The sequence below is a fragment of the Hyla sarda genome, chromosome 5, assembly GCF_029499605.1.
Source record: "Hyla sarda isolate aHylSar1 chromosome 5, aHylSar1.hap1, whole genome shotgun sequence".
Classification (NCBI taxonomy): domain Eukaryota; kingdom Metazoa; phylum Chordata; class Amphibia; order Anura; family Hylidae; genus Hyla; species Hyla sarda.
The window spans coordinates 236,350,825-236,368,463 of record NC_079193.1 but is presented as its reverse complement, the minus strand read 5'-3'; the positions used below and the strand labels follow the sequence as shown (position 1 = coordinate 236,368,463).

At 42.8% G+C, this 17,639-nt stretch overlaps 2 protein-coding genes across 15 annotated transcripts in view; one reads left to right on the top strand and one right to left on the bottom strand.

Moving 5' to 3' along the window:
* Positions 1-5,384, bottom strand: part of LOC130273891 (glyoxylate/hydroxypyruvate reductase B-like) — a 105,970-nt gene extending 100,586 nt beyond the window's left edge. For 3 of the 6 annotated variants that reach the window (XM_056521356.1, XM_056521357.1, XM_056521358.1), the window contains exon 1: positions 5,246-5,371. The gene's annotated coding sequence lies outside the window, so the exon portion shown is untranslated. Of the gene's footprint in view, positions 1-2,514; positions 4,525-4,638; positions 4,776-5,245 lie in introns of those variants that run through there. The other 3 variants (XR_008844168.1, XR_008844169.1, XM_056521359.1) reach the window with 3 other exon arrangements.
* ADNP2 (ADNP homeobox 2) overlaps positions 4,845-17,639 on the top strand; it is a 30,776-nt gene continuing 17,981 nt past the window's right edge. For 2 of the 9 annotated variants that reach the window (XM_056521339.1, XM_056521334.1), the window contains exons 1-2: positions 4,845-4,964; positions 16,615-16,732. In XM_056521339.1, the coding sequence (XP_056377314.1) occupies positions 16,625-16,732 (108 nt within the window). In that variant the 5' untranslated portion in view covers positions 4,845-4,964; positions 16,615-16,624. The other 7 variants (XM_056521340.1, XM_056521336.1, XM_056521338.1 and 4 more) reach the window with 5 other exon arrangements.

Here is a 17,639-nt window from a genome sequence, read left to right as displayed (position 1 = left end):
TAAGTTTATGTAGGAGGGGTACGTAGTTACACTCATACAGTAGGGAGAGAGATTTAGGTAACTGTATTCCCAAATACTTCATAGAAGTTTGGGGCCATAAAAAGGGGGCTAATGTCTTCAAATACGTGGTCAATTTAGTGGGGACTGTAATATTTAGGATTTCGGATTTGGTGTAATTCACCTTAAAGTTAGATACCTCGCTATATGTCGCCAGGGCCCTGAGGACTCCAGGCAGGGATTGACTTGGTCTCGTAAGAAGGAGCAATATGTCATCAGCAAATGCTGAAGCAAGGTGGGTATGCTTACCAACCTTTAAGCCAAATATCCCAGGGTCCTGGCAGACACTTTGCAAAAACGTCTCGACCGTCAAGACAAATAGTGTGGGCGAGAGGGGGCAGCCCTGTCGGGTTCCTTTGCGTATCATAAAGGGTGGCGACAGTGTGCCGTTAATCTTTATTTTTGCATATGGCTCATCGTAAAGGGAAAGTATTGCAGATACTAATTTGGGTGGGAAGTTAAATTTATATAGGGTGCTCTCCATGAAATCCCATGCCACTCTATCGAAGGCTTTTTCAGCATCTGTGCCCAGAAGCAGCAGCGGTTTGCCGCTTTCATGAGCATACTGGATAGCGTGGAGCACCCTTAACACGTTGTGTTTCCCCTCGCTCCCCTTCACAAAACCCGTTTGATCTGGGTTGATTAATTTCGCTAGCACTTCACCCATTCTTATAGCCAGGAGTTTTGCCCAAATGTTGATGTCGAGGTTTAGGAGTGAAATTGGCCTATAACTAGCGCAAGATGTAGGGTCCTTGCCTTCTTTCGGTATAACTGTGACGTGTGCTTCTAGCGATTGCCTGGGAAAATGACCACCACTCAGCAAAGAATTATATGTTTTTGTTAAAAAAGGGGACAATATATCCAAGAATTTTCTATAGTAGGCAATAGTAAAACCATCTGGGCCGAGACTTTTACCCACGGGGAAGGAAGAGATTATGTTTTTAACCTCCCGCTGTGTCACTGGTTCAGTTAGTCTCGCAGCTTCCTCAGGCGACACAGAAAGAAGCCTAAGTTTCTCAAGGAAGGATGATATCAGATCACCGGAATACCCCTTTAAGCTACAAGTCCCTTGATTTCTTATTTGTAAGTATGAGGACACTTTTCTCCCACCCACACATCAGCCACCCCACCCATTGAAACACACCTGTGATCCCTTCGATGCAATAGACCAGTGTTTTCCAACCAGGGTTCCTCCAGCTGTTGCAAAAAACAGAATGATCTTCCTCCCACCCAGCAGTCGTTCCACTCCGTACCCAGGAACTGCCTATCATACAATTGAATGCTTTACGGTCTGTTCCCTGGGACCCACAATGTGGAGGCCATTCTGGAGGCCTGGCGCCTTATGAGCTGTTTTAAGGATGCTGTTTGGATTGCCAAGAGCCGCCTCGTCATCAACAGGGAGAACATGTCCCTGCTGGAAGACTAGGCCATCTTGGACAGCTCGGTTGTCAATGATAAAGAGGAGTGAAAACCTAGAGAGGAGTGTTAGAGTAGCATCCTCTGGGATGTATAGCTTAGGGAACCTTTACTGTGTATTGTACTGTCATGGTTTGTGTGATTGTAATTTATTGTATGACTTGTAATGACTTAACTATCATTGAAGCAATGACAGGTTCCCTCTGATCACCTGACAAGTGATGTGATGTCTCGGGCCACACTGCAACCTGGGAAAACCTAAGAAGACACTCATTTTATATGCTGTTAAAAAAAAAAGTATTTGGGAAAAAATCACTGAAGAATTGTGAGACCACCATGAAACATAGGTTCCGACAGCTATTCAGGAAGAGAGGGCCCGCAGTTGTCTTCAGTGTCTGGGAATCAGATATTTCCATGTAGACATTTATAGTATATCCCCAAGATATACAACAAATCTCTGGGACCCACACCTATCTTCAGATTGGGGACCCCTAACCTTCTCAGGCTTGACTGCACCTGCCATAACTGGCAAACTGGCTGTTTTAGGCAGTTTACAAAATTCCCATTAATGCTAATGGGAATGTTATAAACTGCGTAGCATTGTGAGCTATACTGTTTCTGCAAACAGTATAGCTCACAAAATAGTGTAGCTACAGTACTATGCTGTTTATGTAACTCCCTTTAATCTTCCTTATGGCTGTTTTTTTGCTTTCTGACAACTGTAGCAATTACAGCCTCCCATCTTGTTGAGCCCTTTCCATTTTGACCACAGTGCTCTCTGCTGACACCTCTGTTTGTGTCAGGAACTGTCCAGAGTAGGAGCAAATCCCCATAGCAAACCTCTACTGCTCTGGACAGTTCATAAAAAGGACAGAGGTGTCAGCAGAGAGCACTGTGGTCAGACTGGAAAGAACTACACAGCTTCAGAACTGCAGTTATACCACATCACCCAACCGTCAGCAACTTCTTCATACAGGTACGACATTTACATATTGCAATAAATCCGTATCAGTGCGAACTATATATATTAATAACTTTAATTTACAAATCTGTTTAACTTTCTGGCACCAGTTGATTTGAAAACATTTATTTCCACCGGAGTACCCCTTTAAGACAACAGTATAAAGAAGTTATTTACAACTTTAATTCTTTTTGATACACAAAATGTATCAGTGAAAACTAAAAATGGGACTAAAAACCAATTCATATCAGAAACCACTGACTCATTTTGGAGATGTTCTTATTCATAGCTTGATATCTTGATGCACCAAACTCCCTATAACAGGCTGTCAGCAGTCATGTAAGGTTATAGGTTCTGCCCACAATTAGCTAATGATGATTATGACATGTGTGTAATTATATCTGTATATGTTTTGTATAACTGTATGAAACAATGTGTAAAATCTCATAAAGTAAATAAAGAGTCATAAAGTAACATAGTGAAAATAAATCTCTTTTCACATTAGAAAAACAATAATAATTAAAAAATTTTACATATTACCAACATAGTCCACAACACTCGACAATTCTGAGGGTACTTATAGCGACAGAAATTAGGTATTAAAGAAATACAGAGAAGTGAGAAGTGCTAAGGACCCTAAGGGTCCATGTCCGATCCACGTCCCCTATAATTGAGCAGAATTTGTCTCTGGACATCTTATCCCCTATCCAAAGAATAGGGGAAAAGATGTCTGATCGCGGTGGGTCAGGCCAATAGGACCCCTGTGATGCACCCTGGCTGGGCGGCTGTGGTCGTGACGAACAACCACAGCTGGGACCTCCCGCGATCAGACATCTTATCACCCATACCTTTGATAAGATGTCCAGGGGTGGAGTACCCCTTTTACTTCTGCAATTCAAACTCCCTCTGACAATGGGATTTTCCTTGTGGAATTCTATGAAAAGAATGAACAAGTTAATTCTTTCAGTGAAATCCGGATCTGTGTTGAAAGTTGTGCTACGGAAATTCCTTAGTGTGCGCGGAGCAGCAGAATCCCAATGAGATTAATGTATTCTGGTGCCAACGAATTCTGCGCGGAATTCATCCCGAGCGGATAATCTGTAGTATTCATGGACCCTTAATCTAGCAGTGAAACTTCCACATTAAAGGAGATCTCCAGTATTGAAAACGTATCCCCTATCCTAAGGATAAGAAATAAGATTCAGATCGCGGGGGGGGGAGGAATCCGACCGCTGGGACCCCCCACGATCTGAAACTTACCCTATAGGGGATACATTTTTCAATACTGGAGATCTCCTTTAAGTGCAGTTGACCCCCAACACTGTTATCATAAGATATGGCTTCTACTATAAATTCATGAAAAATGTAACGTACGGAGACAGCGAAACAGAGAGAGATTGCCAGGAAGATATTTAAGAGTATCTGGTCATAATGGGGACTGGCTGAATCTTGAAAAATCTCATTTTCTTCTTTTTGTTGTATGCTTCACAATAGAGAGTGTTTTATTGTAATGTCTGTATCCTGGAGAAGAGAAGAAAGTATACGTATATATTCATCTCTATGCAGTGTCTAGAACTTATCAGGAGTTTGAGTGAAGCCAATATCATGGGAATGGAAATATAAAGCGTCAGCTTCTGGCAAATATTTCCACACAACATTAAGACATCATGGTGTCACCCTCTACTGTTACACACCCAGCCATTAGTAGATCTGATTCTGGGAAAGCTGGGTATCAACTGACATGTCTCTATTAGTTTTGCTTCTGTTTCCTTTACTAACTAGATACAATTTCCATTACAGAAAACGTGAAATCTGAACTATTGGCCACTTGTCTTTCCCAGGACCAGATGGCACTAAGAGCTGACTGTGTAGAAGTTGAGCGATGAAGACTTTGTCTAGTAGAAGCCTCTTCAATGGTTTTCTTCCACTGGTTTCCAGGCAGCAGGCGCCGATCCAATAATGGCTTTCCCATTGGATAACATGTATAATAAGTCTATGGAGGGTTGGATGGTGGAGTATAATATTGAGCATATGCCAAGATCATTGAGTTCTTGTATTCAATGGAAAGTCAGGACCCTCTTGAGGAATTCCTTGAAAGATGTAAGAGACAAAAATGAGAAAACTTTTAGAATGTTTCTTACTTTGTTATAGTGAGGTGATATGTCATACAACATGCAGAGCTCTGACATAAGAAGACTACTGACCACAAGTCATTTGCCACCATTGTCATAGAAATGTCATTATCCTCAGGACAGCTGCTTTTCTGTTGGCTGCTGACATTTACCAACAATCCAATGTGGTTCCCTCCAATAAGAAAAAGAAAACCCTCCCACACTATACAATGAAGCATTTTCCTATTGGCTGTGCATTTGTGGGCGGAGCTTCATCATACCACCCACAGAATTTGCATAAAAGAGGCGGGTATTGAGGTAAACCACGTGACTTGCCATCGTCACCGTGATGTCATGTTGTCCCGCCCCCCAGTGTGACATCACTGGGTTTGAGTGAACAACGCGAGACTTTCCTGTAGGTAAGCTCCACTACTGGGCACAATAGAGGGGGTGGGGTGAAATGATTTAGGGGTGCACACTGGAGCTTTATGGGACCCCCCAAACGTGGAGAACCCCTAAATCTTACATCACACCCTGAAATGTTAGCTAGAATGGAACCCCAGATTTTACAGTGTGAAGGGGGCGTGGCTTAATTGGGCAATAAGTGTATGCAGATTATGGGGTCTCTGACGTCACTTCCTAGCTATATACCCGGCCGCCATTTTCTGGCGGTGAGACAGTTGAGGGGGGGACGGCTCACCGGTGGCGGCAGAGGAGCGGACGCACTTTTCTGGACAGCACGCCCACCCACACGGTGACTGGTGCCGGTGATACCCAGGAGGAGGGGATAGAGGCTGAAGCCAGCGGAAGGACGCGGCGGTAGGAGGAGGCGGTGGCTCTTATATAGTCGGAGCAGCTCCCTCTCCTCAGCAGAGCCGGGTAAGTGTAGCACGTGCGGCCATTGTGTGCGCGCCGCTCCTCATACACAGCCTGGAGCGCGGGACAGAGGGGGCGGTGGCGGCGGGCGCCGGAGCGCGGGAGACACGGAGCAGCACCTCGCCGCTGCTGCTGACTCCTCCCCTCACTCACTGACGGGGACGCCATGATTCTCGGTGGACACCGGGGCTATTCTGCTGCTCTAGGCTGCCCCCTGGGGGCTGCGGTGATTACAGGGGGATGGAGTCTATTTACATATATGTCTATGGGAGACAATTTCCCGGTGTCCTGTACGTGGAGAGCGCCCCCCGGCGGTGTGAACCGGTGACGGGAACAACTAACATTTCTACATGGCAGTACCTAACCTTCCCATCATTGTCGTGTATACGGACTGTAGTAATCATGGGGGTGGGGTCAGAATGGCTGATAACAGCAAGCAATGGCAGTATTCTTCTAAAGGCTGAGATACATAACTTTAACTTGAATGGCAGGGTATGGAAAGTCCAGCACACTTATAAGTGATGCAGACACATGGGGTGGGCCATTTAGGATCTATTCACAGGTACAGTATTGTACATATGTGATGCTCAGGATTTGAAGCTGCAGATTTTATGCTGAAGATGTAAACTAAATTACTGAACACAGCTTAACCTCTTAGGCTAGATTCAGACTGCGGAATCTCCAGGTGAAAAGTTTCCGTTTAGAGATTACAAGTGCTGGCAGCGCTGACAGAATCAGTCGGTGCTAGGACCGCGCAGCCATTGCAGTCCCCAATATACTGCACTGTGTTCTGCGTGGATATCTGCCTGTAGAATGGGCAACGCAATTCTTCTGGTGCAAATGTTAAAGTGGATTTTTTTTGTTCCCAATCTCCACTTCAAAAATGCCAAAGTGTGAATTGGTGAACGGAAAACTGTTTACTAGCTTGTCCATTTTAGTAAGCAGAATTTCTGCCTGCAATCCCGCTTCCAGTAGTCTGAACGTAGCTTTAAAGATGAAGGGTGCACATGTACGCCCTTGTCCCACTATCCTTCTATGGTGCAGGCTCAAGAACTGAGCACAAGTCATAGCGGGGTGGTCCCGGCAGGACACGTGGCTAATGCTGGACCTCACTAATCATGGTGATGCCCAGTATTAACCCCTTAAGATACCGCAAGTTGATTGCAATGTCATAAATGTTAATGAAAACACTTCCTGGCTGCTCTGCGGTGCCACCATGGTGAAACCGCAATGTCCTGATCAGCTAATCCAAAGCTCCAGTCAGCCATGGCAGGCTGGAGGACCTATGGCTATAGCATTGAACAGTGTATGCAATCTGAAGATTGCATGTAATATTCCTCTATGGGGGCTATAAAATTATGTTTAACCCTTTAAGGACACAGGGTTTTTGCATTTTCATTTTTTCCTCATCACCTTCTAAAAATAATAACACTTTAAATTTTGCACATAAAATTCCATATGATGGCTTATTTTTTTGCACCACCAATTCTACTTTGCAGTGACATTAGTCATTTTACCCAAAAATTCACGGCGAAACGGCAAAATAAATTTTATTGTTCGACACCTTATCTTTATTCTGTAGGTCCATACAGTTAAAATGATACCCTTCTTATATAGGTTTGATTTTGTCGGACTTCTGAAAAAAATCATAACTACGTGCAGGAAAATTTATACGTTTAAAATTCTCAACTTCTGACCGCTATAACTTTTTTTTTTTTCTGCGTACGGGCCGGTATGGGGGTAATTTTTTGCACAGTAATCTGAAGTTTTTATCGGTACCATTTTTGTATTGATCGGACATTTTGATTGCTTATTATTATTATTTTTTTTTTTTTGCTGTGTTATAGCTCCCATAGGGGGCTATAACACTGCACACATTGATCTTTTACAGTGATCCCTGAAAAGCCATAGCTTTGCATTGATCGGTGTTATAGGCAGTCTATTGCTCAAGCCTTTATCTCAGGCTTGGAGCAATCAATTGCCGATCGGACGCGATGGAGCAAGGTAAGAGGACCTCCGCTCTTGTGCTAGCTGAACGGGACATCGCGATTTTATCATGATTGTCCCGATCAGCCCGACTGAGCTGCCGGGAAGCTTTCACTTTCATTTTAGACGTATCAATCAACTTAGACGCGGCGATCAAACGGGTTAATAGCGCGTGGCACAACAATCGGTGCCGCACGCTATTAGCCCAGGATCCCGGCTATCATTAGCTGCAGGGACCGACCCAGTGTGACGCTGGGTCACGGCATGACCCAGATTTATTTACCTGGACTGGGCGTACAGGTACTTCCTTAAGAGATAAAAAATAAAATAAAAAAAAGCAAACATAAATGTGTGGTATCGCAGTGTGTGTAAACGTCCGAACTATAAATTGTATTGTTACTTTAACTGCACGGTCAATGGCGTATACAAATAAAAATACCAAAGTCCAGAATTGCATATTTTTGGTCACTTGGAATACCCTAAAAAAAGTATAGTGATCAAAAAGTTCCATCAAGACAAAAATGGTACCAATAAAAACTACAGATCATGGTGCAAAAAATTAGCCCTCACACTTTCGTATAAGCTATCGGAAGAGGAAATTTTTTTAACAAGCTAATTTTGGTACAAAATTATAATTTTTTTTTTTTTAAGTAAAACAAAATCAAACCTATATAAGTTGAATATTGTTTAATCGTATGGGATAACATCTTAATAACGTGAGCAGCATTTAAACAGTAATTCTGATGGGTTGCTCAAGACCTTACCTTGGCTTTGGCATCTTCCATGGCTTGGCCGGTGTTAAGACTTGCCTAACAAACAAAACATGATTGGATATTGCCATGTGGTGAACTATTAAATCATAACATTCCTGATCCTACGTGGACAACGACGTAAACACAAATTCCAAACATCAAAATTGCTCATTTATGATCATATCACACAAAAAAATGAATAAAAAGTGATCAATAATTCAGAACTACACAGAAGCGGTAACATTAAAACAGCTAATGGAGCAAACAATGAACCCTCCTACAGCTCTGTAGGTAAAAAAACAGTTATAGGGGTCAAAACACTGCAATGAGCATGTTTTTGTTTCGCTAAAGCCTAAAACAAAAATGTATCTAAGTTTGGAAAGGTTGCTATATAAATAGAAAAAAAGTTAAAAATGAAAGTGTAGGCCTTTTTTTTTTTTTTAAATGAGGAAGAAATTATAAATGGGGATCAGGAAAAAGCAAATATACACTGGTCAAAAAAAAAAGGGGAACACTAAGATAATACATCCTAGATCTGAATGAATGAACTAATCGTATGAAATACTTTCGTCTTTACATAGTTGAATGTGCTTACAACTAAATTACACAAAAATTATCAATGAGATGGTCTCCTGAGGGATGTCCTCCCAGACCTGGACTAAAGCATCCGCCAACTCCTGGACAGTCTGTGGTGCAAAGTAGTGTTGGTGGATGGAGCGAGACATGATGTCCCAGATGTGCTCAGTCGTATTCAGAAAAAATAAGCAAAAAAGCCAAATGAGTCATTTATACAAATGAAATAGACTAATTTTATTGATGTGCACTAAAATAAAGTAAACACATAAAGAGGAAGACAATGCATCAAGAAAAGCGGCAAAACCGGATACCCTGCAGTCCAGATGGCAGTAAGGGGGTATTGCACATAAAACAACAATTAAGCGGCATATATAGAGACAGACACTAGTCTGCATGGTAGCAGCATAATAAATAATTGTACATAATCCCAAGTATATAATGTGCAGAGCACAGACTAAGTAAGGTGCTGTGCACTGGCATATATAAGTTTATATGTCAGCGATAAAGTGCATGGTATAACAAAAGTAATATGATACCCACAAAAAGACTCTAGTCTACATGGTAGCAGCATAATAAATAATTGTACATAATCACAAGTAATCTCAGGAGTGGTGGTATCACAGTCCCTGCAGTATTCCTGTGACCTCTGAGTCTTTTTGTGGGTATCATATTACTTTTGTTATACCATGCACTTTATCGCTGACATATAAATTTATATATGCCAGTGCACAGCACCTTACTTAGTCTGTGCTCTGCACTTTATATACTTGGGATGATGTACAATTATTTATTATGCTGCTACCATGTAGACTAGTGTCTGTCTCTATATATGCTGCTTGATTGTTGTTTTATGTGCAATACCCCCTTACTGCCATCTTACCTGCAGGGTATCCGGTTTTGCCGCTTTTCTTGATGTATTGTCTTCCTCTTTATGTGTTTACTTGATTTTAGTGCATATCAATAAAATTAGTCTTTTATTTGTATAAATGACTCGCTTATTTTTCTATGTTCAGTTTTGGAGTCATACTAAGGGGTCAACTACTATTTGGGAGTATTTTACAGTGGTCTCTGCTTTGGGTACCACACATCTATTTTCTCCCTCTCTTTTGGTCTGTCTTTTTATATGTCAATCGGATTCAGGTCTGGAGAACGGGCGGGCCAGTCCATAGCATCAATGCCTTCATCTTGCAGGAACTGCTGACACACTCCAGCCACATGAGGTCTAGCATTGTCTTGCATTAGGAGGAACCAAGGGCTAACAGCACCAGCATATGGTCTTACAAGGGGTCTGAGGATCTCATCTCGGTACCTAATGTCAGGCTACCTCTGGCAAGCACATGGAGGGCTGTGCCACCCCGCACCATTACTGACCCACCGCCAAACCAGTCATGCTGGAGGATGTTGCAGGCAGCAGAACATTCTCCACTGCGTCTCCAGACTCTGTCACATGCACTCAGTGTGAACCTGCTTTCATCTGTGATGAGCACAGGGCACCAGTGGCGAATTTGCCAATCTTGGTGTTCTCTGGCAAATGCCAAACGTCCTATAAGCACAAGCCCCACCTGTGGATGTCAGGCCATCATACCACCCTCATGGAGTCTGTTTCTAACTGTTTTTGAGTGGACACCTGCACATTTGTGGCCTGCATTATGCAGGGCTTCTCTGGCAGTGCTCCTCCTTGCACAAAGGTGAAAGTAGCGGTCCTGCTGCTGGGTTGTTGCCCTCCTACGGTCTCCTGATGTTCTGGCCTGTCTCCTGGTAGCGTCTCCATGCTCTGGACACTACACTGACAGACACAGCAAACCTTCTTGCCACAGTTTGCTTTGATGTGCCATCCTGGATGAGCTGCACTACCTGAGCCACTTGTGTGGGTTGTAGACTCCGTCTCATGCTACCACTAGAGTGAAAGCACCGCCAGCATTCAAAAGTGACCAAAACATCATCCAGGAAGCATAGGAACTGAGAAGTGGTCTGTGGTCACAATCTGTTGAACCACTCCTTTATTGGGGGGTGTCTTTCTAATTGCCTATAATGTCCACCTGTTGTCTGTTCCTAAGTGGACAGTGTGATTGACTTGGAGTTACATTGTGGTGTTTGTGTTCCCTTTATTTTTTTGAGCAGTGTATTCAACAAATTCTTTTCCACTGTATTCACTGAGGAAAATGAAATGCCAGGTGAAATACAGCGAGATAAGGTAAACTCCCCAGTACAGGTCACCTGTCTAACCTCCTAGGAAGTACATTGCCGCCTACAAAAAAATCTAACAGGCCCAGATGGCATTCATCCCCGTGTTCTAAAGGAACTGGTGCATGGCAAATGTGGTACCAATATTTAAAAAGGGGTCAAAAGATGACCCCGGGAATTATAGGCCTGTTAGTTTAACCTCCCTTGTATGTAAATTGTTTGAGGGTTTTCTAAGAGATTCTATTTTGAATATCTTAATTAAAAATAAATGCATGGCTTTATGAGGGATCGGTCCTGTCAAACTAACCTGAGCAGCTTTTACGAGGAGGTGAGCTCCAGACTGGACCAGGGGCAATCCCTGGATGTCATATATATGGATTTTTCCCAAGCATGTGATACGGTGACACATAAACGGTTGGTGCATAAAATGAGAAGGATTGGGCTGGGGGAGAATGTGTGTAAGTGGGTAAGTAATAGGAAACAGAGGGTGGTTATTAATGGTACTTATTCTGATTGGGTGGCTGTTACTAGTGGGGTACCACAAGGGTCAGTCTTTTTAATATATTTATTAACCCCTTGCGGCAAATGGACATTCATTAACGTCCATCTGCGGCTCCCGAGGTATGAATCGCGCTCTGCAGGTGAGTGTGCATCATACCCAGTGGGTCCCGGTTGCTATAGGCAACCAGGACCCACAGCTAATGCCGGACATCTCCGATCGGGCTGATGTCCGGCATTAACCCTTCAGATGTGTCGATCAAACTTGATCTCCGTGTTGAAAATGAAAGTAAACATTTCCAGTTAGCTCAGTGGTGCTGTTTGGGACCGCCACGGTGAGATTGCGGCGTCCCGAACAGCTCCTCACTGCCTCTTCGCTGTCCAATACCTGCCTCCTCACTGTCCCTACTTGCCTCCTCGCTGTCCGATCGCCGGATGACTGCACCATGCCTGAGATCCAGGCAGGAGCTGTCAAGCGGCGATAACACTGATCAATGCTATTGCATGGCAGTGATCAGTGTAGGAAATCGGTGTGTGCAATGTTATAGTCCCCTATGTGATTTAACCCCTTCCCTAATAAAAGTTTGAATCCCTTCCCTAATAAAAGTTTGAATCACCCTCCTTAAAACTGTGTAAATAAAAATAAACATGTATCGCCGCGTGCGTAAATGTCCGAACTAAAAAATATATATTGTTAATTAAACCACACGGTCAATTAAACCACACGGAAATTTTTCAATGTATTTTTGGTGCATGTGGTTTTAATTTTTTTTTTTAGTAGTAAAAATAAAATCAAACCTATAAAAATTGACTATCCTTGCGACCCTATGGACATAGAATAAATATTAAGTGCAATTTTTATCGAAAACTGCACTGCGTAGAAATGGAAGCTGCTAAAAATCAAAATGGTATATTTATTTATTTTATTTTTTTCAGTTTTGCCCCACAAATAATTTTTTTTTCTGGTTTCACCGTAGATTTTGTGGTTGAATTGTTAATGGTATTACTAAGGAAAATTGTTGGCGCAGAGAATAAGCCATCCTATGGGTCTGTAGGTGGAAAATTTGAAAGTGTTTTGTTTTTTCCTCCTCACCTTCTAAAAATGTAGAAGTGCAAAAATGAAAAATAGAGGGAAGGGGTTAATGACCTTGTAGAGGGGTTGAATAGTAAAGTAACAATCTTTGCAAATTATACTAAACTCTGTAAAGCGGTAAACACAATAGAGGACAGTGCACTATTACAAATGGATCTGGATAGGTTGGAGTTTTGGGCTGAGAAGTGGCAGATGAGGTTCAACACTGATAAATGTAAGGTAATGCACATGGGGAGGAAAAATCTGGGTTGGGATTTTGTATTAAATCGGAGAACACTTGGAACTGACGTGGGAAAAGGACTTAGGAGTCTTAGTTAATAGTAAATTTAGCTGTAGTGACCAGTGTCAGGTAGCTGCTGCCAAGGCTAATAAAATCATGGGGTGCATCAATAGGGGCATAGATGCCCACGACAAGGAAATAATTCTACCGCTGTACAAATCACTAGTCAGACCACACATAGAATACTGTGTACAGTACTGGGCACCAGTGTACAAGAAAGATATATGAGCTGGAGAGGGTTCAAAGACGGGAAACCAGAGTAATACGGGGAATGGGAGGACTAGAGTACCCAGAAAGATTATCAGAATTAGGGTTATTTAGTTTAGAAAAAAAGAAGGCTTAGGGAGACCAAATAACTATGTATAAATCAGGGGTGTGGAAATTTTATAAAAAACTACTTGTCCACGGGACTAAAATGGAGCAAAATCTACTTGTCCCTCATGACGATCCACTTGTCCGGGCCAGTTTTCGCTTTTATGCTCTCCATTTTTTCCTCCTCGCCCTATAATAGCCATAACTACCTACTATAAGGATACCTTTTTAATTTTTCAATAACATTCTCTGAACCAAAAAAAAAAAAATATATATGGAAGTGAAATTGAAATAGTAAAAGATAATTTAGCAGATTTGGGGTTTTTCTTTTCTGCGCCATTTACCTTGTGGTTGAGGTAAAATGTTAGTTTTATACTTTAGGTCGCCTGATTACAGCGATACCAGATTTGTATAGTTTACGTCATGTTTTACTAATTCTGAACTTTTTCTAATTTTTTTTTTTAAACCCTGTAGCTTTATTTTTTTTCCCGCATACCAGGCTGTATGAGGTAGGGATCGACCGATTATCGGTATGGCCGATAATCACGATTTTGGGCATTATCGGTATCGGCAATTATCTTGCCGATAATGCACCGCCCGCACCGCGACCGCCACCCCCTCGACCCGCCGCACCGCCGACCCACCGCACCGCGTTGCACCCCCCACCGTGATGCTAGGTGGTATACCGGTATGGATTTTTTCCCATACCGCTATACCGGTTGGGCCCCTCCCCCACCCTCCCAGTCAATAAAAAAATTTAACTTACCCGTAATGGGGGTGGTCCGGGCCATCCATCCATCGTTCCTGTAGCGTCCGGGGGCGTTCCGGGTGGAGGGTGGTCCGGGCTGTCCATCCACCCCACTAGCCCACCAGGGAGCATTCACATGTCCCTTTAGATGCCGCTGTCAGCTTTGACAGCGGCGATCTAAAGGGTTAATAGCCAGCCGCGGCGATCGCTGCATGCTGGCTATTAGCGGCGGCCTCCGGCTACTGAGAACAGCCGGGGGCTGCAGAGTATGGAGCGGGCAGGAGTCCGGAGCCTGCTCCATACATACTGCAGAGCGCCGCATGCATCTCCCCGTGCAGACGCGCTTCCTCCCCTCAGCTCTCTGAAGCTACAGCTGGGGGGAGGGAAGGCTGAGGACGCAGGTCTGCACAGGGAGAAAGAAGCCACGCCCCCTCATCTTCCCCCGCACGTCTGCAGAGCAGGGGAGAGAAGACAAATACACAGCTTCTCATCTCCGCTGCTCTGCTTCGGAGGAAACAGATTTTTACAGCCGGGGGCTGCAGAGTATGGAGCGGGCAGGAGTCGGCAGCCCGCTCCATACAGACTGCACATCGCCACCGCACTTGTCAGGTCAGGCCCTGCTTGCCCGAAGCCAGGCTAAGGGCCGGACAAATTCACCTGCCCGGCGCCCAAAACTGCTAGTCCCGGGCGTCGGGCGATAGGAATTCCACATCCCTGATAAATATATCAGTGGACAGTACAGAGATCTCTCCCATGATCTATTTATACCCAGGACTGTAGCCATAACAAGGGGGCATCCTCTACATCTAGAGGAAAGAAGGTTTCTACACCAGCACAGACGAGGGTTCTTTACTGTAAGAGCAGTGAGACTGTGGAATTCTCTGCCAGAGGAGGTGGTCATGGGGAACTCTGTAAAAGAATTTAAAAGGGGTCTGGATGCCTTTTTGGAGAATAATAACATTACAGGTTATGTATATTAGATCTATAGGGACAGAACGTTGATCCAGGGATTTATTCTGACTGCCATATTTGGAGTCGGGAAGGAATTTTTACCTCTAGTATGAGGGTTTTTTGCCTTTCTCTGGATCAACTCAGTAGGGACTCATTAGGGATATAGGTTGAACGTGATGGACTCTGGTCTTTTTATGTTACTATGTTCCGACCCATAGAATAAAGGTAGCATATAAGTTTTGCCGTATGATGAGTTCCCCCAAAAATATTGGCCTGCAAAATTGCACAGTTCCATATTGTTTTCAATTTTGCCCTGCAAATAAAATATATAGTGTGTGTGTGTGTGTGTATGTATGTTATGTATGTATATATATATATATATATATATATATATATATATATATATTAAAATTTTATTTATTTTTTATTTTTTGCTTTGTAATACATTTATATAATATAAATGGTGCCAATGAAAAGTGCAACTTGTGCCACAAAAATAAGCCCTTCATAAAATCTAGTTGTATATTGTTGACTCACATAGCATTCTGTTCATTCCAGGAGAATAAGAAATGATATTTGGTGAGGTGAATTATCCACCAGAATACTAGTGGATGAGGCTGCAGTGTAAAACGCTCTAAATCAGTGTTTCCCAACCAGGGTGCCTCCAGTTGTTGCCAAACTACAACTCCCAGCATGCCCGGACAGCCGAAGGCTGCAACCGCTGGAGGCCCCCTGGTTGGGAAACACTGCTGTAAGTGATAGGAGTGGCCTGTCCACAAGTAGGAGTGAAGTCAGTAGTTCTTCCTCTTTCTAGCAAAATCTGCTGAACAGCTGCTCAGTGGAAGTAAGACCTGTCCCCCCTCACTGATCTGTACATGTGAGATCGTTGTAGAAAGCAGGATGCTGACATGATTTGGTCACTTTTTGCTTGTAAAAACTAAATAGCTGTATATTACTTGTAAACCTACAATGTGGGAGCCCCATTGGACATATGCTCATCCATTAGACATTTGTGGCTTATAAAACTCTAATGGGGAGATTTATCAAAACCAGTTTAAAGGACGAATGGTGCAGATTTTTTTTTTTTTTATAAATAAAAGCGATCATGTTCCTATGGGCAACTGGTCAACTTTTCCTCTACACAGGTTTTGATAAATCTCCCCCATAATGTTAATAACTGGGGGGGGGAAAAAAAAAACTAAAGATTTTCCAAACTCAAATTTTACAAAACTATAGCAATGGACGTTGTTAACATTCTGCTCTGCAACCCAAGATTTTTGATGGCTACAATGAATGTGGTGTTTGTGTGGAACTCCATAGTCTGGGCTAGTGTTTCCCAAACAGGGTGCCTCCAGCTGTTGCAAAACTACAACTCCCAGCATGCCCGGACAGCCTTTGGCTGTCCGGGCATGCTGGGTGTTGTAGTTTTGCAACAGCTGGATGCACCCTGTTAGGCTGTCTGGGCATGCTGAGAGTTGTAGTTTTGCAACAGCTGGAGGCACCCTGTTTGGGAAACACTGGTCTGGGCACTTCCGTAGAGTGTGTAGAAGCAAGCACAGCTGATCTATAGTTTTTGGTAGAGCCCTATGGACCCTGTTCTTAGTCTTCAGGACCTGGTGCTGGTGTCCTTTTATAAGATGGATCTAGCAGCGTGCTTTTGCTTTCATTATAGACAGAAACCACAGTGCACATTTGACCAGAACCTACAGCAGGGATGAACATGGAGATGTGAAGTCATATATTCTGAGAAGTAACAAGGACATGATATTATAGTGAATAATACTGTTTTTGTTTTTCTTCTTCTTCTTCTTAGTGCCGCCAAAATGTTCCAAACTCCTGTCACTAATCTTGAGAAAATACGTAAAGCACGGAAAAGAGTAAAGCAGTTGTTGCTACAGATTGGTCTAGAAGCTTGCAAAGACAATTTTGAGGTAAGGAACACTAGCATTTATATGTAGTTACTGAAGCCAGAGACAACGTTGCTTCCAGTAACTGTAATGCTATGACGCCAATAAAATCAAATTGTGGCAACCAAGCATCTGTTTGTTCTCTTGTCCTGGTTTGAAAGTATTGAAAAGTCTATTTACATAATTTGGAAATTTCCATAGTCACCGTCTGGTGCAGATCAGGAAGGGCGTGTAAATGTATTGGCCAGTCTACACTAAAAGTAGGCACAGGGTAGGGTTTCACACTAAGGGGGCATGGCCACCTTATATGTGAATTTACTACACAGTAGGTGTAAATTATAGTTGAAATCTGTGTCCGCTCCTAGTGGTGTAAACTTCAGAGGCTGTTGTATGTGTAGCCTCAGATGCCCTTGGGTTTATTAAGAGGCATACTTTTTGATAAATCCATCACAGTCCTGCACTAGTTTGTGTAAGACCAATGTATGTCTTTTTTAGTTGTAAGTTAAAGGGGTATTCCAGGAAAAAACGTTTTTTATATATCAACTGGCTCCAGAAAGTTAAACATATTTGTAAATTACTTATATTATAAAATCTTAATCCTTTCAGTACTTATGAGCTTCTGAAGTTAAGGTTGTTCTTTTCTGTCTAAATCCTCTCTGATGACACCTGTCTCGGGAAACGCCCAGTTTAGAAGCAAATCCCCATAGCAAACCTCCTCTAAACTGGGCGTTTCTTGAGACAGGTGTTATCAGAGAGCACTTAGACAGAAAAGAACAACCTTCACTTCAGAAGCTCATAAGTACTGAAAGGATTAAGATTTTTTTAATAGAAGTAATTCACAAATCTGTTCAACTTTCTGGAGCCAGTTGATATATAAAAAACGTTTTTTCCTGGAATACCCCTTTAACTTAATATATATATATATATATAT